This window comes from Calidris pugnax, unplaced genomic scaffold (assembly GCF_001431845.1).
Source record: "Calidris pugnax isolate Ruff unplaced genomic scaffold, ASM143184v1 scaffold133, whole genome shotgun sequence".
Classification (NCBI taxonomy): Eukaryota; Metazoa; Chordata; class Aves; order Charadriiformes; family Scolopacidae; genus Calidris; species Calidris pugnax.
In genome coordinates, this window is record NW_015090977.1 from 6,339,765 (window position 1) to 6,362,294 (window position 22,530).

General features: G+C 47.3%; 1 protein-coding gene across 2 annotated transcripts in view; it reads left to right on the top strand.

Annotated features, from left to right (window-relative positions):
• The window catches only part of CLIP2 (CAP-Gly domain containing linker protein 2), an 86,076-nt gene that overhangs the window by 13,494 nt on the left and 50,052 nt on the right, over positions 1-22,530 (top strand). For both annotated transcript variants that reach the window (XM_014953312.1, XM_014953313.1), the window contains exon 2: positions 5,324-5,545. In XM_014953312.1, the coding sequence (XP_014808798.1) occupies positions 5,434-5,545 (112 nt within the window). In that variant the 5' untranslated portion in view covers positions 5,324-5,433. The remainder of the gene's footprint in view (positions 1-5,323; positions 5,546-22,530) is intronic.

The window sequence follows — 22,530 nt, forward strand, 5'->3', positions numbered from 1 at the left end:
GCTTGGGGCTCTGTGTACTTCCTGAAATAAAAAGACAGAATATGGGTAGAAAATTAAGTTCCTTCTTTATATTTAACTCTCCTGAACACGCACGCAAAGGATGTGTCAAAACCGAAGTGCTGTTGAACCTTCCCCAGCTACACGTTGTGTGGGATTCTTCCTCTTCCCTGGAGAGGATGGGGATTTACCTTGCAGCATAAAATACGCTTTCCACTATTCCATATGGAGTCGCTGTTATTACGCTGTCAGAGCAGCTGCAGACAGAATTCCTGATCTTTCCAAGCTGTGTCTTTATTACTAATGCAAGAGTCTTTGTGCAGATTGAGCCCCACCTCCACATCATCTTCTGATGGCCCTGAAAATGCCTGAAACCCCCCTTGCATCCCTCCTCCTGCTGATGTGCTGCCGTAGGGCTGCATCCTAAACCCTGGTGTTCCTCATCCTTGCACAAACAATTGCTCCTCAAAAGATTACCTTAGATGGGAGTAGGTTAAAACTGAATTACTTTGTGTAAACCGTTCCCTACCAGTATAGTTGGCTTTGAAGTCATTGATTATGTGAGTCAAGATTGTTTTTAAAAAAAAAAAAAAGTGTTTTTACTGCTTCTCTGCATTGTCTTTGTTTATCATCAACCTTCTGTACAACAGGATAACCTTGACTTCCTTTAGTCTGATAACAAGATACTGTTCTTTATCTCTTTTTATGGGCGCTGTCCTGAAAAGTGTGCCCATGACTGCAAACTTCAAATTTCATTACATGTGGAATTTAGAAAATTCAAAACCTGAATTTCAATACTAATTTTTTGGCTATATACTTAATTTTAAGAGATCAGGGGGTATTTCCCCACAGAGTATTGTATATGTGTAAGTGTTACAGTAGTATTCAGATGCAGCTGGTCTGAACTCCACTCGGGGCCACCCTCCCAACCAGGTCCCTGTGCCTTGCTGAGGTTTCGTGTTGGATAAACACTTCTGCATCTAGATCCATCCAGAAGGAAGCACCAGGCCTGGGATGGGATCCAGGCCAACTCAATCTGGTGTCTGGAAACCTGTTCCTGTGTCTTGCAGTTGTTTCACTCAATATGTCAGGGTGAACAGATCCGTGGATTGGCACATACCCATGAGGGTTTCCTTCTGGGGCGTGCGCTGGATCTGGGAGCCTGCTTTGTCTTCAGTGGGATGGCATTCCACGTGGCAAGCATGTACTGGTGTGCCTTGTTGAGGGTAGGAGGGATGGCTGAAGCAGAGAAAAAGGCAAGACTGACAAAAGCTTTTGCTTCCAACCCTTGTTTCATTTAATTTTTGAGAAATAATTGAAGTCTGAGCACCTCCAGTTGTTCTTCTATTTTTAACGTGTGCTGTTCTGATGCCTGGCCAGAGTGGTGGATCCTTGTGTATCCAGATATATTGCTCCTGCCAAAAGGTGTTTTTTGGATGTACATCTGTACATAGTTGAGAACTGTTCCCCTTCTTGAATCTAAGCCCAGGTGACTCAGATCCAGCTGTCCCCTTTTCTGATGGAAAGATGGAGAACAGAATGTTTTGGTCATTTGCAGCAGGCTTTCAGACTGTGCATTCCTGGGATGCTTTTCTTGGTTGTGGGAACAGACAGAACCATTCATCCCAGTATGAAAAGATTGCAGGGAGAATCTAGCGGAGATCTAGAAAATCCTTGTAATCTGTGTCATCTTGGAAAAAGGAAGAAAAACAAAACAAGCAGAGCTGGTGGCCCCAGAGTATCCACAGGGGCAGATGGAAGCTTTTTTAGTGTGTCTGGAGAAAGTAATGTTTCCATGAGTTATATGGGAGGGCAAAGCTTACAGCTTATGCAGGGATAGGAAAAAGAAAAATGTTTCTTACACCCCATGTGGCATTGTGTCTTCCCATGTTCAGCATCTACTGCTGGAAACGGGTTTTTCAGAAGGGCTCTACTAATAGAGCCCGTTGGGATGCTGAGGACACGATATGGGAGCTCAGAGCGAGTTGTTATCTCTAATGGAGCAGGGCAGTGCCCTGTGGAGATGCTGGCCTGGGGCCCAGGCCGAGGATATTTCTGCAGCACAAAAGCCGCATCACTCGGTTGGACAATAATGTGGGACTTGGACGGCTCAGGGCAGCGCTGCTCTGGGAGGTGAAGATGACCTAATGGTGTAATTCGGAAGAGCTCGGCGTTTGGAGCTTCCTAAAAATCTGCTCATGCGTTCTTGTGTTGAAGTGGAGGAGAAACTAGTGACAGGAGTATCTGTCCCTAGGAGAAGGCATAGATAGGCGTCTTTAAAGATGTCCCAGATATTTTTTGTAGAATCATAGAATGGTTTGGGTTGGAAGGGACCTCCAAGATCATCCAGTTCCAACCCCCCTGCCCTGGGCAGGGACACCTCCCACCAGACCAGGTTGCTCCAAGCCCCATCCAACCTGGCCTTGAACCCTCCAGGGATGGGGCAGCCACAGCTTCTCTGGGCAACCTGGGCCAGGGTCAAGTTTTATCCCGTCCACTTTTATCTACGTATTTCTTTATCTATGTATTTCTAACAAGCTGCAGTTACAGCAAAATTTACACAAATTCATCCTGATTTCCCTGTGTGATGATGAGTGCAGGATGGCACTAAGGCGGCCATCCCTGTTCCCTGGCTCTGGTCACTCTGAAGCTCCTGGAGATGAGAATGAACTTTAGATACAGGAGCTGAGCCCCACCAGATGTCCCTGTGAACGGAGTGTGGCTGGGCACGCAGGGGCTGCCTGCCTGTGGCCCAGGGTGGCACTTCAGCAGTTTTTGAGTCTGGTGTGTGGCGTGGAGCCCCCGGGGAGTGTGGTGATTGTATTTCTGGATAAAAGAAGCTATCTGTTCCGAGGGTGGCTTAATTAGCAGCCTGTGGAGTTCATTTGTTTTTCAGCATTAGTATGTTGAAAGCAAATGTGTTTGCATAAAGGTTTCTGGCAGAAATCTTTATGCAGTGGGAATGCATTTCCTCCCCCAGTTATGCAGAGAAGGAGCAGAATATCACAACACCCTGTGACTTGTGTGGCCAGCTGACCTTCTGGGATAGTGAGTGGTGGAGGGAGAGTGAACTGAAGTTCCCTTTCTCCTCACAGATGAGGAGAAAAACTGTCTCCTTAAAGTTTATGTGGTCCTGGCTACAAAGTTAGGGATCCAGAGACTCCCTCTAACAGAGGCCAGGAAAGCTATAAAATATTTTTGTTCTTCTGGCACCTTCTCCTGCTTAAATTTTTCTTTACTACTGTTTTATCCCACCTCTATGTCCTTTTATCCTTCCTCCATCCGTATTCCCGGCTGTGGGTTCAGCCAGCCATCACATTTTATCTGGAAGCAGCAGCATCTCCAGGTCACTTAATCACAAGTGCAGCATCAAACCTGGTGGCCAAAAGGTAGGAGTGGGCGATGAGACGTGTAAATCCAGGAGGAAAGGTGTGTGAAGAGAGCACACCTTCGGGTTGAAGCTGACAGAGATGGGATTGAGATCTCTTGGTGGAGCACATCACCTGCCAGCAGACGTGCCAGAAATCAAGTCACTCTGTAAAAATCAAAGGTAGCCCTGGGCAAAATGTGTCATAGGAGATGGGGTGGGCGGGAGGGAGATGTCTGATGGCTTGACAGACAGGAGGAACCAGGCTGATCAATGTTTTTCACCTCTGGATTGTTACTTGTCTCCCTATTTTATGCTAAATAGAGGTGGGAAGTGCAGCCTCCTGTCCAGCTCCGTGATGGCATCTGGTCCTCGCTGGCTCTGGCACAGGAAGGCTGCGTTTTCTCTTCCTTAACAAGAACTGCTTGCTCTTGTCCATTGTTCCTGCTGCTGGGGCTGGGATCTGAGCATCCTGCTTCTCAGAAACAGCCTTGACTGGTGTGTAAGCTAAATGCTCCCCAGCTGGTGCTGTCTGCAGGTGTCTGGAGCCACCCCAGGTGTTGACCACCCTTTTGTGGGGGACGTGGGGAAGAGATGGGGCTCAATCCTGTGGGTTTTCACTCAGGTTCCCTCCCTGGCTCTCTCTGCTGATCCCTCCTTTCTTTGTCCCTCTAAGCCGGCGTGGGATGCCTGACTCTTACTGCTGAAACCCTCTTTGGTGTCTCGGATATTTGTGAGCCCTCAGGAACAGAGTTTTGGAATTCTCCTTGTGGTTTTTCCTCCTCTGTGTCTGCTTGCAGCTTTCCCTGGAGCGCCTGTGTTGAAATCCTTACTCATGCCTTAATCACTTCCCGTCCCTCCTATTGCAGTGTCCCCCCCCCCACCTCTTACAACATCTGTAAATCTTTGCTACGTTCATTTTCTGGAGTGCTGCCTCCTTCCTTGGCCCAGGAGGCAGGTCTGGGTGTCCCCTGGCTTCTGGCTGGTCCGTGGTTTTCTTTTCCTTGCAATTCCCTTTGTTATGTTGGCATTGTCCCGGGCTCACACCTTCTTCCCTCCGCATCCCAGCCTGCTCAGCCAGCCAGCCTTAGCTTCCTTTTGGCTGATAGTTGGTTTTTTTTTTTATTGTTTTTTCTTTATCCATTAGGAATGTTTTTGCATTTTTTTTAAAGCAACTTAGTCACTTCCTTTATTTTTCTTTTCTTGTCATAAAACCTTTTTCCTCAAGGAGTTGTGTGCTTGTTAACGCAACATCCTTGCAAGAAATTTGGAGGTGTTATTCCATTTGCCTACCAGGAAGGGAATGGCATAGGGAAGAGTTATGTGACTTCACTAACAAGTAGTTGGTAGAGCCACGCTTAGATTTCGGGAAGATTTTTTCAGGGTTATTGCAAATCCATGGGCTCAGGTGCCCTTTTTCTGTAGCGAGGTTTTGGATTTGTTCTTAATGGAGGGATCTGAAAAGCCTTATCTATCTTGGATGGTGACTCCTGGGAGTTTGGAGAGGCTGCCCTGAAGTCTGGTGAAAATGGGGACCGTGCACCAAAGGTCTCCTCCCAAGGGTGGTTGGTGTGTCCTCGGTGAGGGCTCTGACAGTGCTTTCACAGAGCAGCAGAACTGAGGCTTGGCTGATGCATGAGCTGAGACTTTAGAATTTAAAACCAGTCAATAGTTTCCGTCGCTCAAATCCCAAACTGAATTTAAATTCTGGTTTGCTGGTTCTGGGAGACTTCAGCTTTGGTCCAGGGCTCCAGTTGAAGTGAGACCGCAAGGCTGGGGAGATGTAATGTTAAGATGGGGAATGAAGGCGATGATCACCCTTGTTTTACAGGAGAAGAAATGAAAGATCCTGGCCCTCCTGGGGAATGTGAGGAGGCAGCTGGGCATGGCTTTCTGGGAGCCTGTTTGGTGCTCTCCCACCTATTCTCTATCTGATTTCTTTGTGCTCCTCTCTCCCAGGTCTGTGGCAATGGAAGACGAGGTCCATCATCAAGAAGCCTGAATGGTGATACCAGGACAGCTGTATAAAGCATTGGCACCGGGAGCCTGAGCTGCAGGAGACAGCAAACATGCTGAAGCCAAGTGGACTTAAAATCCCCGGCAGGGCTGGGAAGCACTCCAGCCCGGTGGGACGGGCATCAGGGACCACTGCTGCTGCCGTCACCACCAGCTCAAAAGAAGGTAAGGAGTTAACTCAGCAGGGACATGAGCTGAGCCGGGTGATCACCTGGCTTAAAGGCAAAAGGCTAATGGTGCCAGTGTTCAGTAGGATGTGAAATCCCCCATCTGGACGTAGGTTGCTCGTGAGCGTGGATCAAAACAAGTGTAATGGGGTGAGTAAAGGGCCTCCCTCTCCCAAGTAATGCCCAAACCAGGCAGGTTGTGGAGTGGGTGGGAGACAGATGGATCCTCTGGTGTTTAGGGCTGACAGAGAGAGGTGCTGCCTCCACTCATGCTGCTTTGTGAACACATACCTGTGCAGACACTGGCATCTGAAGAGCTGGTAGTAATTAGGGAGATGGGAGCCTCACCTGTGATCTTCTTAAATGCTGTCCTATAGCCATTGCTCCTGGCCTGTGATAATGCAAGAGTAAGAACCAGGCACTTAAAGTGATTTGTCCTGTGCTGATTACCTCAAATTAGTGCCTTTGTTTGAACAGAATTATTTGAATTACTTACCTTGGCATACATAGCACGCTTTGCTGTCCGTTGATCTATATCCAGTGTATACATGAGCTGTACAGACTGCCATTATACACTATAATTAACACTTCAAAAAGAGTTTGAGATGTTTTGCTTAGGATTCATTTTTCTGGCTTCTTTGACTGCTGGGTTGTTTTTTTTTGTTTTTTTTTTTTAAATTAGATGTAGTTTAGCAAATATTCAAGGTGCAAGTTTTGTATGTCATGGGTTTTGTTTCACTTTGTGGACAAAGCATCAGGAGGATGTGTATCCTGTCCATCACTTGTATATTCGGTGTATTATTCTCATTTGACAATGTCACTGGTTGCTTCTTGAGTTCTGTCTTCCTCTTGCCCCATAATAATTCAGGCCACTGCCCACACGCCTGGTTACTTTGCTACGTGTTTCAGTCCTGAAAATATATAGCATTTGGCAGAAGCAGGAAAGCCTTCTATCTGTCAGATAACATTTTTAGTATAGGGGATAATACTGGGCAAAATTTGCTTTAGCATGCTGTGACAAATTAGTCTGCGATCATGATACTGGAAAAATGAGGGTCAACAGACAATGTTGTCTCTGGTCAGAGTAAAGCAGAAGTGTTAGTTACTTAAACAGAACAAACAAACAAAAGTAAGCATCTCTGTGAAGTTTCTGTTGTGCTGGAGCACATGTCCTTGTCCCATGAACATCCTCCACGGAGAGGGTGGTTCGGGCACAACCTCTGCACAGGATTTCCAGCAAAAAACAAAAAGAAGCATCTCTGTGAAGTTTCTGCTGTGCTGGAGAACATGTCCTTGTCCCATGAACATCCTCCACGGAGAGGGTGGTTCGGGCACAACCTCTGCACAGGATTTCCATGCAAAGACCCTGCTGGCTGCTGAGCGACCCTGCCTCTCCTCTGTTATTACACATCGGGGGCTCTGCTTGGCTCATGGATTTCTTCAGCTGCCTCTTCTTTCAGTGACAGGATATATATCATCTCTCCCGCTCTGTACATTCTTTCCTTGAACAACGTTGTAAAAACCATGGGTTTGACTTTGTTTTTCACTCACGTGCGAGGTCTTGTTTGAGGGGCCAGTTGCTGCATGAGATCATGGGCTGAGTTCCAGATCTTTCCGAGTAATAAATACAGCGTAGTAGGGAGCGGAGTGGCTCAGCTCTTCCTCAGCTGAGGACTTGGCCCTGGATGTGGAGATAACATTTGAATTGCACCCTTCTGTGCTTGAGACTAATTTCTTAATCTGGTATCCAAATCAAAGACTCTGAAGCTTCTTTATATCTCTTTGCTGGAGGGAAGCACAAATTGATGAAGGAAATCCTTAGGATAAGTTTATAGGTTTGGCTGTTTATTTTTGGAGTTATCCCCCAGCCCCATTTCTGTCTCTCCCCCTTGCTTTTTTCAGTGCCTAGCTGGGATTGAGCAATGAACTGGGAGGACTCCAGTGAAGTGACTATTTAGCTACCAGCTGTGAAGATACCACTCAAGGTGCTTCATGCTGGATTTATAATTGCAGCGTGGCGTGGGGTTGTTTTCAGTTGATTTTTATCACTTAAAGACCCCCAAAACACCCCAAAAATGAGATAAATGGTCCCACAGCTGTGAAGATACCACTCAAGGTGCTTCATGCTGGATTTATAATTGCAGCGTGGCGTGGGGTTGTTTTCAGTTGATTTTTATCACTTAAAGACCCCCAAAACACCCCAAAAATGAGATAAAAGGTCCCAGGGCTGCACAGAGGGGTCTCAGCAAGCCCAGGCGATGTGTGTGTCACAGTCTGAAGGAGTTAGTCAGCACTGATTGTCAGCCCTGGGGTCTGATGTGCCTTCCCGTGAATGCAGCACTTGTTCTCTGGAGCTTCTTTGTCCCTTGTTTGGCTGCAGCCATCGTCACTGGGGTAGATGTGCAGCCAAGCGTGGGCAGGGGCTGCACCAAACGGAGCCTGACCTTTGCCTGAAAAGTTCCAAAATGGGTTTTATCCCTGGGAAAAAGTGTGGATGGGGAAGGGGAGAAGTCTTGGGATGGTGGGTTGGGACTGATGTGAGCTGCACTGCTGCTCCTCTGTCCCTTGGATGGGGCCACGGAGATGCTGGGAGGGCTGGAGCCCCTCTGCTGGGAGGACAGGCTGAGAGAGTTGGGGGGGTTCAGCCTGGAGAAGAGAAGGCTCCGGGGAGACCTTAGAGCCCCTTCCAGTCCCTAAAGGGGCTCCAGGAGAGATGGGGAGGGACTTGGGATCAGGGAAGGGAGCCACAGCATGAGGGGTGATGATTTTAAACTAAAAGAGGGGAGATTGAGATGAGATCTGGGGAAGAACTTCTTTGTTGTGAGGGTGGTGAGAGCCTGGCCCAGGTTGTCTAGAGAAGCTGTGGCTGCCCCATCCCTGGAGGGGTTCAAGGCCAGGTTGGAGGGGGCTTGGAGCAACCTGGTGTGGTGGGAGGTGTCCCTGCCCAGGGCAGGGGGGTGGAACAGGATGATCTTGAAGGTCCCTTCCAACGCAAACCATTTTGCCAGAGCCACGGAGCTGCTGGAGCAGTCGCAGCTGCTAGAGCCACGGAGCTGCTGGAGCAGTCGCAGCACTGAGCCATTCCTTCCTGGAAGGTGAAAACAGAGGACAACGGGGCTGTTTACCCAGTGTGTGCTCGGTGGATGGCTGCGAGAGGGCTCGTAGCATCATTTTTGACATCATCTCTAGTGTCATCTCTCTGTGTCCCCTGCACAAGAGCTACAGTGGTGTCTGTGCATGGTCTGTACCTGCTCTTCCTGCAAATCTCTCTAAAGGCCTGGCCAGCCCCTCGCTGCCTCCTGCTCATCTCCTTTCCAATGATAATCCAAAGTGGTGAGCAGAGTGTGCATCCCAAAATCCTGCTGATGTGCCTGTGTGCCCTTCTCTGAGAGTGGTGGCATCTGAGCTGGCTGCGGGGCCATCTGCAGCACAGGCAGTCATGGGACTCAGCCTTCAGCGGGAAAAACCTCCAAGAGAATATATTCCAATATTATTTTTTTTTTTTCTGCCAAAGTGGTTTCATTCTATTTCAGAGTCAAATGTCCACATCACTAATCCCTGGAAAGTTAATGAAATCCAGTCTCCAGGACCATCCGTCACCAGATCCTTTGGCTGCAGGTGTCCTCAAGTTTACGTCAGTGCTTGCTGTGCTCAGGACTTTAGTCAGGTCTGGGACACAGGAGGATGACAGGTCTTTGCCCCATCCTTGCTCTTCTCTTTTTAGTCTGGAGAAGAGAAGGCTGACTGCTGTGGTCAGGATTTTAATCAGGTCTGGGACACAGGAGGACGATGAATCTTTGCCCCATCCTTGCTCTTCTGTCTTTTTAGTCTGAAGAAGAGAAGGCTGAGGGGGGATCTGATCAACGCCTATAAATACTTCAAGGGAGGGTCTCAAGAGGATGAGGAGGAACTTCACTTTGAGGGTGGCAGAGCCCTGGCAGAGGCTGCCCAGGGAGGTGGTGGAGTCTCCTTCTCTGGAGACATTCAAACCCCACCTGGACACGTTCCTGTGCAACCTGCTCTGGGTGGACCTGCTCTGGCAGGGGGTTGGATGGGCTGATCTCCAGAGGTCCCTTCCAACCCCATAGCATTCTGTGATTCTGTGATTGCTAAGAGCTTTTTCTGCTTTTCTTTCCTCTTCTGTCACTGTCCAGGAAGGTGCCCTCATGTGATATATAGGGTCAAAGGATCCTCTGAAGATACCAAGCTTTATGTTCGGCCTTCAAAAGTTGGGTGAAGGAGGCTGTACATGAGGCATTGCAGAACCCATGAGGTCTGTGAGGTAAGAGCTTTTTCTGTTTTTCTTTCCTCTTCAGTCACTGTCCAGGAAAGTGCCCTCGTGATATATAGGGTCAAAGGATTCTCTGAAGATACCAAGCTTTATGTTAGGCCTTCACAAGTCGGGTGAAGGAGGCATTGCAGAACCCATGAGGTCTGTGAGCCGTGTCTGTGTGCTGAGAATCTCTCAGGGTTTGCCTGGCTCAGGGGAATCTCAGAGTATGGAATTTTTCTAAACTCAGGTATTGCCTCCCCGTTTCCCTCCCTCTTGCCAGAAACACCAAAAGGGACTTCTCCATTTTCTTAGGCATTTGGTGAATGACCTGAGCCCTGCAGCTTGATGGAGAAAAACCGCTGTGCTTTGGATTACAACATACAGAGCTGCAACACTGCAGCTCTTCTTGAATTTGCTACCTTGGGGGCAGACAGAAATCTCAAAAGCTTAAAATATAGTTGCAAAAGAAACCCATAAATCTAATAAAGCAGAGAATTGAACTGTAACAATGTACAGGCTGTTGGCTCTGAGCTCTCTCTTGGCTGTGGTAGCCTGGAGCTGGCTCAGAAAGACCCTGTATCTAGGATATATCTCCCAGGTTGGGTGTCAAAAGAAGGTGCTTGGTCTCCAGTTGCACCAGAGAGTTGTCATTAGATGCAAATGGATTTTGGAAGGCTTCACTCTTTCTTCCTCCTACCTTCCCATAAACTGATCAGTCTTGTCTGCAAAAATGCAAGTAGAAGTACTTTCCTTTAGTCTCAGAATGAAATACACGAAGATGCTTTGATTTCTTCTTTCTTTTTTCCCCTGGCGCTCTGTTTATGTTCTTTTGTGGGAAGTCAAGTGTCTCTCATCCATCTCTTATCTCTCTTCCTTTCCCAGGCAGGGGAGATGTACCCTCTTAAACGCTTCCATGTAGTCTTGATAACTCACATCTTATGTAGCAGAACAGAGGATGGATGTAGATTTGAGATGCTGGGTGTGCATGCACATATAATTTCACAATCCGTGGCTTTAGGTTTCCATAGAGACCAAATATGATGTAGTTATAGCGTATATGACACACTGGCTCGTTATATCCAATTATTTTCCTCAAAACTTATTATACCAGCTCATGGAGTGTCCTCTTTGAACTTTCCTGGAGTGGAGAGTTACGATGTCTCCTACCAGAGCTGGCACTTTCAAAGGCCCATGAGGTATAAGGGCTTTTTGTGGTGGTAATTTGGGTTAAGTCCATTGGCTTGGTCTGGGTTTGGTGGTTTTTTTTTTTTGGTCACTTCCACTGAAAGTCAGTGGGGGACTGGTACCTGGCATGGATTCTTGGAAATCATCAGCCTCAATGAGAGGTGTCCACATCAACCACCCCCCTCCCTTCTCTCCCGTAAAGCTGGAACAATGGAAAAAAAAAGAGTTCTGCTGCTTTGTGATAACTATTTTCCTTGAAACCAGACTGAAAATTCATCTCTAGCTGTCTCAGCAGAGGATTTCCAACAAATGTGTTGGCTTATTTCCCATCCATCAAGTAAAGAAAGTTACTGCTCTCAGCCCCATGTGCAAGAGAGGTTTCTGCACAAACAGTGTGGGTCGCTGGTAAAGGGCTCGATAGAATATTTTGGATTGCTTGTTACTTACAAAGCTCCTGTGTCTTGGTTTCTTTCCCACCCTCCTCCTGGAAAAGCCTGCTTTTGCTTGGAGTTGGGAGATGGAGAGAATGGGAGCCGTGAATAATGGGCCCACACATTCCCTCCCAGCTGGTGGAACAGGTGAAGGTCGCTGGGAAGGGGAGCGTTCACATTTCAGAGTGGTTTTTTGTCTGCGAGGAGCAGGGTTAGAGTAACTTTGGGTAGAGGAGAAAGTCTTGCCTTTCACACTGCCTTTTGCTGTCAGCTGGCCCTGGCGTTCATTTGCAGTGCTTTTTATGGTTCTTAAATCTCTCCTTCAATTAAAGAACTCTGGCAAAAGGGGGAGGGGAAAAAAGAGACATTAATATTTGTGAATGGAGCTGGGCAACACTGAGACTTCAGTGCTGCAGGCAAAAAAGCCCAAACCTGTTACATTTTCTGTGGAACTTAAATGTGTCCAGCCTGAATCCAGCTTAGATTTTGAATTTTACAGATGGATCCTGTCTTTCTGAATGGGCAGGTGCAAGTATCTGGGACCCAAATATCATATTTAGGCATGGCTGTGGGTATCAAAACTGTTTTTCAGCGAGTGCCCACTTTTATTGCCAAAACTCATGCTTTCATAGGTCAACTACACAGCATTGCCAGGAGCCTGGGAATGCGCTCTTGTTTTCACGTGAGCATATGTACGTTATTTTTTTTATGAAAAATAAATGCACAGAACTATTAATATTTGCTGACATAACGTCCACCTTGGCAAACCCTGTATGATGCTTTTGTTCAACAAAAATAAAAGCAAAGCAGAGTGGAGCGCTCACAGGGCCATTAAAGAGCACTAGACGACCAGCTCTGTAGGGTAATTAAACTAAATAGGTTGTAATGAGGGCTTATTAGCCTGAGCTGTGGTAGTTATTGGGATAGTTATTTGCTCTTGGTTCCTGGCTCCTAATCAGCTGGGGCTGGTTATGTCCTGGGGCATAGTTACTGCTGTAGCCAAGGGATGAGCTCCAGGTTGGTCAGGGGATGGGTTCAGGTGGGGTGATGTTCATCTGGGGTGGGTTTGCGGGTCCAGCCCAGGTGGGATGTGTGATCAGAGCTGTCTCCCCATCCTGAATGGGATCAGTCGCTCTTAGTGTCAGAGAATTGAGGAGAAGAGGCCATCAGAGGGTCAAACAGACTGGGCTCCATGAGTTACATCCCAGGTCCCCATTTGCAATTAAAGGAAATTTCCTATGAAAATATTGTGGTATGATCTTTTCATCAGGGTTGAATAGGGTTTTGAGTCTTCTGTGAGGGGTGGAGTTAACTTTGCCTTCTGATTTGTCTTCTAGAAATGCAGCTGCCTTCTGAGGGCTGCTTCTACTTTCAGAGACTCAGCAATTCTATACAAAAAAGTTTCTTCACGTACATTAAGGCCCCATTGTTAATGAGCTAAACCTGCCTGAATTCTGCCCAAGCAGTGTAAATCTCACCACCACCTTAGCTCCTCTGTAGGATTAGTGCTTGGTCTTACCTTCCTCAGTGGGAAATCTCCATTCTTTTTTTATTTATCTGCAACAGGATTAACAGCAGCGTCTTGGTAAATTAACTCGGAAATCAGTTGTTTGCCCTTAAATTTTCTCAGGATTTTGTTGGAGTAAATTGGCTGGATGCGTAGCAATAAGAAGTAATTTCTGTTGCCTCTGGGATTATTTTGCAGTAAAATAGAGAGAGGTGAGGTGTCCTTGATGAGGAATTCATGCCTCGGTAATAAGAGAGAGCTTGGGTGGGTTATTCTCAGGTAATCACTGATGCTTTGGCAGTGTCTTAGCATAGGCTTTTTTTCATTAAGCTGCGAGAAATATTGCTGAAGCTGCTTGGTTTTGTATCGATCTATTAATTCTCATTCCCAAATAAAATATGAAAGACACTAAACTACTCTTTTGTCTGAAACAAAAGAAATGGAATTGCAGTGACCGGAGCTGATTGACTGGCACAGACACAGGGAGCTAATTCTTGCCTATTCATGGGCTTTGTGGCTCTTGATAAATATGAATTTGGGGTGTTATGCACTGGCAAATTGAGAGAAAAGTCCCCACATTGTGAGGCCAGAGGCTGCTATTATTTCTAGCAAACATTGGTTTATTGCATGTTTTGCTTCAGACCTTGGGGAGCGCTTGGTATTGTCAGCTCTCATCCAAGCTGTCCTCAGCTCCATCCATGCTGCAAGTGGGAGTGGAAAGTCCTCAAGTCAGATTGGTGATCCTTGCTGGAACCACCACATCGGGGTCTATGGGGTTTGATTAGCTCTTAATTTATCTTAACGGGTCTGTGTGCGCAGGATCTTCAGTTCCCAGGGGAATGGGGCAGTGCCAAGGAGCATGTTTGAAGATGAAGTGCCTCTGACTACTATGGTATTAGCAGATTATCTAGCAATTAGCAGTAACAGTTTAGGGTATCCGCGTGCACACAGTTGTCTGTTGAAGAAGTTATCAGGTATCTGAAAGAGAACAAGAGTGTGTTTTCAAGGGCTGCCCAGGAAAAAAGCTGCACGTGGGAGTTGTTGGTTTGCTGGTTTAGGATTGATGTGCAGCTTGAAATGGAGAAGGGATGCTGGGAGAGGAGCTGTGGTGGCTGATGATCACTTCAGCCAAGGTGTAAGAACTGCCACAACCACCAGAGTGATTGTTAGAGCCTGAGCCTGTTCCTTCATCGTTACTGTGGGTGACTGAAGTGCCCTGTGCGTAGGCACATCCCTCTGTACAAATCTGTTGGCTCGTGGTCACTGATGCTCTCATGAGACCCGGCATATTTGCTTCTAATCCCTGTGGCCTGTCTAGAAACCAAATGTTTCTGGCCGTGGTTGTGGACCAACCCTTTGATTATTTGCACAGGGCTTGTATTCAGCTCACACCTCCCTTTCATGAGCCACTCTGCCTGCCATCCTGGGGTCTGAAATGTGTTTGTACTGAGTTTTCTAGGGAGTTTTTGGAGGTGATGGTTCCGCCATCCCTTCTGCTTCCCCCCTTGAAGAAGAAAAGGACCTTTGGCAACGTTCCTCTCCCAAGGAGAGGTGGTTTGGTGCATTGCAAGCCATACGAAAGGGCATGGAATCAATCTTGATTTAATCGGCTTTACAGGTGACATCTAGAGACAAGCCGGAGTCTGATTTTAATTGTCTTAATCATGAGATGCTCTTAGAAGGATTTGATATAGTTAATCCTTGATATTCAGCGCCCTCATTGTGGAAGGAGATGCGGGCACACGCTGCAGGCATATGGAGGTCAGACGCCCTCCTGCTCTCTCTGTCTGCAGCTCCTCGCAGAACAGCAGGCAAAGAAAATCTGCGTCCCACAGATGTTCAGCTTATGGTGGTTTGAATATAATGAACCAAATCCTATTCAGCTGGGCTGGTGTAAGTCCACAGTAACTTCAGTACACTTGTTTTTACACCCGTTGGAGTAAGGGATGTGGCATCGGGGCAGAATCGGCTCCTGCGTGTTCTGCCTCAAACAATTGGACTAATCTCGCAAGAGCAGATTAATCATTAGAGGCCTGAGCCAAGGTTCATTGAAATCAAAGGGGAGATTCCCTTTGGCATAGATGGATTTGGGATGAGAATCCATAGGATTACAGCGGCATCAGGCTGTTGCTACACAGTACTGGCTATTGGGGGGATTTAACCGTCACACGCTGACCCTGCACACGAGCATCCTCCTTGCAAGCAGTTAAATGGGTGAACTGGGCTCCACAAAGGCCTTTAAAATACTTGGAGAACAGATATTTTTCTTTCTCAGTAGGATATTTAATTACTTTTTAAATAAAGTTGCTAGGAAGTAATATTCCTTTAAGAAAGAACTTGTTTTTTATGCAATAGCGAGATCTGTAAGAAAACTCCACGTATGCTATAAAAATAAGAGTTGTCACAATTGGGCTGTCTGGGGCTTAAGCAGCTCCATTCAGAACACAGCTGATGGTCTCTCTGCTACCAAACGTGGCCGTTTTGGCAATGCTGTTTCCTAGTGGAGTCAATGTGTATCCTGTGCGCTACGTCGGGGTCGGGGAGGACCTGGGGGATGCAGCAGAAGCACTTTACTCACACAGTTTGTTTACAGAATTCCTTGTGAGAAGGGAAATACTCATGCGTGGGGATTTTAAAGGATGGCAGAGGAAGGCAGTGATGAATTTTGCCTCGAGAGCCTCTTAAAAACCAAACCTACGCCAAGAAGTCAGGAGTTGCTCCGGTGCTGGCAGGCCTCTCGTTTGCAGGGCACAGTTACACAGGCATTAATTGCTGCTCCAGGAGTATTCCCAAGCTGCTTGATGAATTCCTACCCAGCACGAGCTGTAAGTCATTCTCACTTTCTGTAATTATAAGCCTGCTACGCACATACAAAACCTCTGTTGTAGACACTTTGAATCCTTCACCACTGCTGGTGAGGCTTGGGGCTCTCAGGTAGGCCGGTGTTTCCCATGTTTTACCACACAAGACAATTTACAGAACTTAACTAGGTCTTCCCCCATGTCATCCTGTGAGTCAGAGGTGAAAGTGAAGAGTTATCCTGGCCAGCAGGTTTTTCTGGCCTTTTGCCCTCCCGGTCCTGGCACCAGGAACAGCAGCTTCCCCCTCTGACGCCGCTTCCTTTAGTCCTTTTCATTGACTAAAGTGCTGCTTTTGTAAACATTAGTGCATTTGTCATTTGGCTGAGGGCATGAAGTCATTGAGCATGTAGGGCTGATGGCCCAGTCCTGCATTTGGGGTCTTCTGGTCTTAATTCACCCTTAAACCTCTACAGTTGTTTAGGATTCACCTCATTGAAGATGACAGGAGCCTGATGTGTTGCTGTATAATTTGTTTCACAGTCCTGTTTATTGCAGAATATTATAATTGGAGGTATTTGCTCAAAAAAAAACCCAAACCTGCCAGAAATTAGAAAGGCTTGATGCAGTTCTTGAACAAGAAAATTCAAATAAGGAATGTATGATGTTGAGAAAACCCTGACCCCAAGAAAGGACTTGGAGGCTTCATCCTCACCGAGTGACTGCTGCCCTGGCTGGGTGTGTCCAGAGGATAAAAGCATAAAATTGATGGTTTGATAAACTTTTGAAGAAGTGGCATAAGAGAGAGGGGTAGTTCACTGTGTCTTTGCCAGTACATCTTACTGGTTTGATTGGTGGGAGCACACTGTGTACCTGGTGGGACCACGTGTGGAGATCTTTGTCCAGCTCATCTGGGCAGCTCCCACAGCTTGGTCCATGATCTCACGTTATGGATTTCGCCACCACCATCCCTTGTCACTGGGCCCACCATCGCCTCTGAAAGAGTATAAAATATCAGTTCTGAGACTTACCTGCAGTGGGTTTCTATGTTCATAGCACAGCTCGGATATTTTGTAGGGTCAGATCTGCATCGTGGTTGGTTTTTTCTCAAAGAAAAAAAAAAGTAGACCTCAGCTGCACATAAGTGTTTTGGGTTTTTTGCAAACAGTGCCTGTTCATGTACAGCTCACTGCCTTTTGAATTGGGTACTTAGCTGTTTAAGCCAGATATTTGCAATAAAGTAGATGACTCAGTGTTAATCTGCTCTCAGATATCCTTTTTATAAGATTAGGCAAAACAAACAGCCCAACGAACTCTGGGTTCTGCGTAGTGTGGATCCGTGTACAATCAGGCCATTGTGTGACCTCTGCTGAGATGTATGTTCTGCACGAGCTGCGCAGGGATGTATGGCTGCAAAAAATAAATGGCTGATGAAGTAATGAATCAAAGCTGTGTTTTTGGCAGAGTGCAGCCCTGGGGTTGTGCACAAGTTTGTTTGGCAATTCAGAGATGTGGGTCTTAATTGAAGATGTATTCTTGGGAACCTTTCCTACGGTTCCCCTGGGATCCTGGGGGTGCTGTAGATGGCCCCTAAAGCGTCCCTCTTTCAGGCAAGTTGGATGGATGGTTCAAAGGGATGGTATAATTGTATTGCTGTTGTGTTTCTACTGAGAAGAGAAGAAAAGCCTACATAGAAGACAGAAAGCGTGGTGCTAGCCTTTCTGCTGCTACCAGCCCAGTGGTCCAACTAATGCCATGCTTAACTCTGCTGTTTTCCAGGATAGCTGGTTGCACTGAAAACGAGCCTCTCTTAGCTTGTTGATGAGGTGTTATTGCATCTCGGGTGTTAAATTTTTGTCCTTTCCCCCCCAAGACTAGCTGCAGACAGGGCACGAGCAAGCACCTCTCAGGGCTGCAGGCTGTGAGCTCTTGCAAAGAGCAATCACTGTGAAGATGACTCCTGCCAGAGGGAAACAGAGCAAGGTAATATCAGAAACTCAGAGAAAAGCTTCTGCTTGTACCTAGGAAGTGTTTCTGAGGTTCAGCAGGTGGAAATGAGAGGTTGTTATCACTTGAGGGAAAAGTAGGGAAGATCTTACTGACGTGGTCTATTGCGACATGTCTAGCCCTTCACATGGGGAAGACCTCCCAGGTGCCAGCAGAGCACTTGCTACTTGAGCTTGCAACTTCCAGCTGTGCCAATGCATGCCTGGTTTGGGTTTAAGGATGTTTAGGCTTGAGCTGGGGGCAGGTGGGCCTCCAAAATGCTGCTGGTGCAGCAGGAGCACAGGTATGAGCAGCATTGGCTCCTCAGCTGTCACGGCAGGGAAAATACTGCGCTACAGTAGAGCTAATCTGACTTGAATGGAGAAACCAGATTACCCAAGCACTGCAAGGGTATAAGAGAGGGTTATAATGCTTGTTACGTTGCTGGGGTACGTGCTATGCCCAAAGGCAGCCTATGCCAAAGTCAGAGATGAACTAATCTCTCTCCTGGTCATTTAACCTTCCTTTTCCCTGGACTGGTAGATGGATGGCCACTCTGCTTGTGCGTGGCTGCTCAGGCTGTGTCCCGTGAATACATATCCTGAGCTCTGCACACACAGCAACTTCTCCTCCATCACCTTCCTGGTACTGACTGTTGTTCTTGGAGCTGCTGATCCCCTGGTCTGGCTCCACTCCGATCAGAAAGTAACTACTCCCTTGATGGACCAAGCCAGGCTGGTTTTTTGGTACTTTCTCTTCTACACTTTATTGGTAGTGAGCTAATTCCATCATTTCTCCTGGTCATTTAACCTTCCTTTTCCCTGGACTGGTAGATGGATGGGCACTCTGCTTGTGCGTGGCTGCTCAGGCTGTGTCCCGTGAATACATATCCTGAGCTCTGCACACACAGCAACTTCTCCTCCATCACCTTCCTGGTACTGACTGTTGTTCTTGGAGCTGCTGATCCCCTGGTCTGGCTCCACTCCGATCAGAAAGTAACTACTCCCTTGATGGATTAAGCCAGGCCATTTTTTTGGTACTTTCTCTTCTACGTTTTATTGGTAGTGAGCTAATTCCATCATTTCTGAGTGAATACGTCAATGGCCTCTCTGTGTGCACCTGCTTGAGCAATGTCCTGCTTGGCTGCTCATCTCCCTCAGTTAATGCTGGAGCTGGTTAGGAACGGCACCAGCATCCACCCGAGTGAGTTTTATGTGGGAATGATGCCTGAGCAAAAGTCCTACGCTTAAAAAAGTCTGTGAAATCTCAAAACCCTGCTGCTTGATTGCTTTTTTCTGGTGGAGAGAAAGCACTCTGCTTTGCTTGGCTGCCCTTTACAATGCTTGGTACTCAAGATAAATTTCTCCAGTTCAGAAGGTGTCCTGAGACTGCTCCTCTCTCTGTGCTAGTGCCAGTGCTGTGCCTGGGAAATCGTTTATAAATGTCTCATTAAAGACCTGTGTCTGCCTCCCTTTTCTTTCTTTTTGTCACCGGATCAGCTCAGTGAGAGCAGCTGTCTTCGCTTCCGTAATAGCAGCCCCCAAAACCACGCTTGTCCCTTGCAGATTCCCACAGCCTGAGAAACGGCGCACAACTGCGCACGGACGTACGTGCCGGGCTCTGCAGCCATGGCGGGCTGAGACCGAGCTCATTCCCAAGCCTTTTCCGTGCTTCTTTGAAAAGAAAAGGCTCTAAGAAGGTAGCTTTGTGCGGGATTTATAAAGGAGCTGACCATATGGTGTGATTACAGCTCCGCAGCCGGAGAGGAGGAGGAGGTGGTGGTGGTTGGAGGGGAGGTTGCGTTCGCCGGCACATCGCTCGGGCTGCGGGAAGGAAACTCACCCTCCCTGTGAGTCTATCATCTCCCCTGGATGGCATTCTCGGGGCTGCTTTCTAACATTCCTTTCTGTCCTTAACTCTTCTAGCAGTTGCAATGGTCTGGAAAGGTAACCCAGTTTAGATATGGGGCTGGTGGGACAGGATTTATTGAATATTTACAGCTAAGGGCTTGTTTAAGTGAAAAAAATATATCCTCTAGTTAGAATAAGCTATGCTGAGTGAAATAAATAAGGCTTCCAAGTGGAGTGTTCTCTAGCTGAACTGATTTCATTATTTATTTACAAAAGAATGAAGCTTGTATTATTCTGTAATACACCAGGGGGTTACTTCAGCATAGTACTCGTTTTTCAGATGTGTCTGTGACTTTTTTTCTAGAGGCTGGGGGTGGCACAAGCTGGGGAGAAAGGTATGGGTGCGCCCTTCTTTTTGTCAAACCTGAAACGCCCTTCAAATTGTGGGATTTTTTGTTTTCATTATTTTCTGGGAAAACAGGATGCTGCTCCAGAGCTGATATAGATGGGCCCTGTTTTCAGACTGGAAAACGTTGAATAGGGTATTGAAACGTGGATGTTGAAAGATTATATTTATGGTTTTTAAAAATAATAATTATGTAAAAATTAAGACTGTAATCTTGAGATGAATAGATCCATCCATATGCTGCAAGTTAATTATCCCTCAGTGAAAGAAATCTTGTGCTTTTTCTACTAGTGACTCGCCTCCCCAGTGCCCTGTGCTGCCAAAACCTGTCTGCTTTGCATATTTTGTTGAATGCCATTGTTTATTTGAAAAACTTAAAATCCTCACGTGTAACAGATACATATCTTTGCTGTTTGTTTTCTTTAAGAGTGATACTGGATCTGGTCTAGCATGGCTGGTAAAGCCCAGGGTCCTCCGTCCCTCCCGTCTCCGGCGGGCACCGAGAACGCGCGTCTCGCCCGTGGCAGAGCAGATTTTGTACCCGCCTCAGCCTCTTGAATGAGACCTTTATAAGAAAGCCTTTGTTCAGGGTGTCTGTGTGAGGTTCAGTGCCCTTCCCAGCTGCCCTGGGGAAGACAAATATCTGCCTCAACGGGCATCTCCTTCCATTCAGCGCAAAGCGACTTCGCAGCGGTTCTCACTCGCTTTTGCTTCATAATTCTTCTTCCCTTTCTTATTCTGCTCTTTCCCTCCCTCCTCATTGCAGGTTTCTTTCTAGGTACATCTCCTCTCTTCGAAGCAGCCGGAGCCAGTGATGCTGACGTTGTATCAGATCTTAATATCCACACCGTGGGGTTTATTCCAGGGAACAGCAGGGGCAATAGATTTCCAGGGTGGCAGATGCAGAGCTTTTCTCTGTGCCGGTCGTTGCGTTGAAGTCCCACGGGACAGGCGATCACAGCACCAACTTTTCAGCTTTGAACTTGCAGAGCTTTCAGTTGTTGTTTCCAAGTCAGCCATAAATCTCTCGGGTTTCTTCCTCCCACAATGTGCTACTGGGCATTTGGCTGTGTCCTGCAAAGCATTGCTTTCCCTTGCAGCCACCTCATCCCTCTCTCTTTCTGCCTCGCCCCGCAGCTTGAAAGGGCTGTGATAAATCTTTCAGAAAACAGCTGCTTTGTTGCTGTGCTCCGTAATTTGAATTTGGGTACGGCAGAGTGGGCTGGCTTTCACTTGATTGCCAGCAACGTCATGTTTATGTAATCCAAGCTGCTTTGAGAGGCTCCAGTCCCTGTCTGGGAACCTAGAAATAGATGTAGTGAGACCTTGCCATCACAGAGTGCCATGAAGGTAGAGCAGGTGCCCAGACCTTCTCCCGTGGGACAGCCCCTCAGCCCCTGCTGCTGCCAAACCATTAAATGGTTAGAGTTGGAAGGGAGCTTAAGCATTATCTAGTTCTAACCCCCTGCCCTGGGCAGGGACACCTCCCACCAGACCAGGTTGCTCCAAGCCCCCTCCAACCTGGCCTTGAACCCCTCCAGGGATGGGGCAGCCACAGCTTCTCTGGGCAACCTGGGCCAGGCTCTCACCACCCTCACACCAAAGAATTTCTTTCTAATATCTAATCTAAATCTTCCCTCTTCCAATTTAAAGCTGTTACCCCTCATCCTGGCAAATAAAGCCCTGTCTCCCTGCCTGTGCAGGTGCCAGCTCCTGGAGGGTGCAGCAGGTTGTTCCTCCTTGTCTCTTGTCCTGTAGACCATCTCCCATAGTCAGTGGGGACTGAAGCTTTGACCATGGATCCTCTGGACTGTCTTTCTCCCTTCCATTCTCTGCAGGGGAAGCTCTAATCAGCTCTGCTGTCCACCACGTTGTGAATTTCTGTGGTGTTATGGCTGGAGGTGAAATAGTACTGCAGGCTCAGAGAGACTTGCAATAATTGCAATGTAAGAGCGATGGGTAAGAAACACAGAGGCAGGAGGTGATGGGTACTTGGTTGGAAAGGGAATATACTGCTTTTCTACTTTCCAGCTCTTACTGGAGGGTGGTGGTCCCTTGAATAGGGAAGTATCATCCACCACAAGTGTTTGGAGCCCTGAGCACAGTCTGATGTCCCAGCTGAGACCATGTCACCACTCCAGCACTGAACCACACAGCAGGCCAGGCTGCTCTCATGCCTTTTAAGCTCTCACCCAATCCTTGTGGCAGTAAAACCATACGTTATTCCTTTCATCTGGCACCTCTGTGACCAGCAGTGAGGTTTTCCAGCTAAAAAAAATCTGTCTTGGCTTCAAATGGGAGTTACAGTCCCTGGTCACGGGACTGTCCTGAAGCCCTGCCCGGGCTGGGAGGCAGCAGAGCTGGTACTGGAGTTTTTGACTGGTTGGGTTGCAGGGATGCACATCAAGAGATGCTCACGAGCTGTGAGGCATGCTGCCCTGTCAAAAATTAGTGACATCTATTGCTACTGATGAAATGAGGATGTAGTGTCTTCAGGTCTTGTGACAGCGACGCTTCTGCCGGGCTGGTACAGCTTTTCTTGCTGCC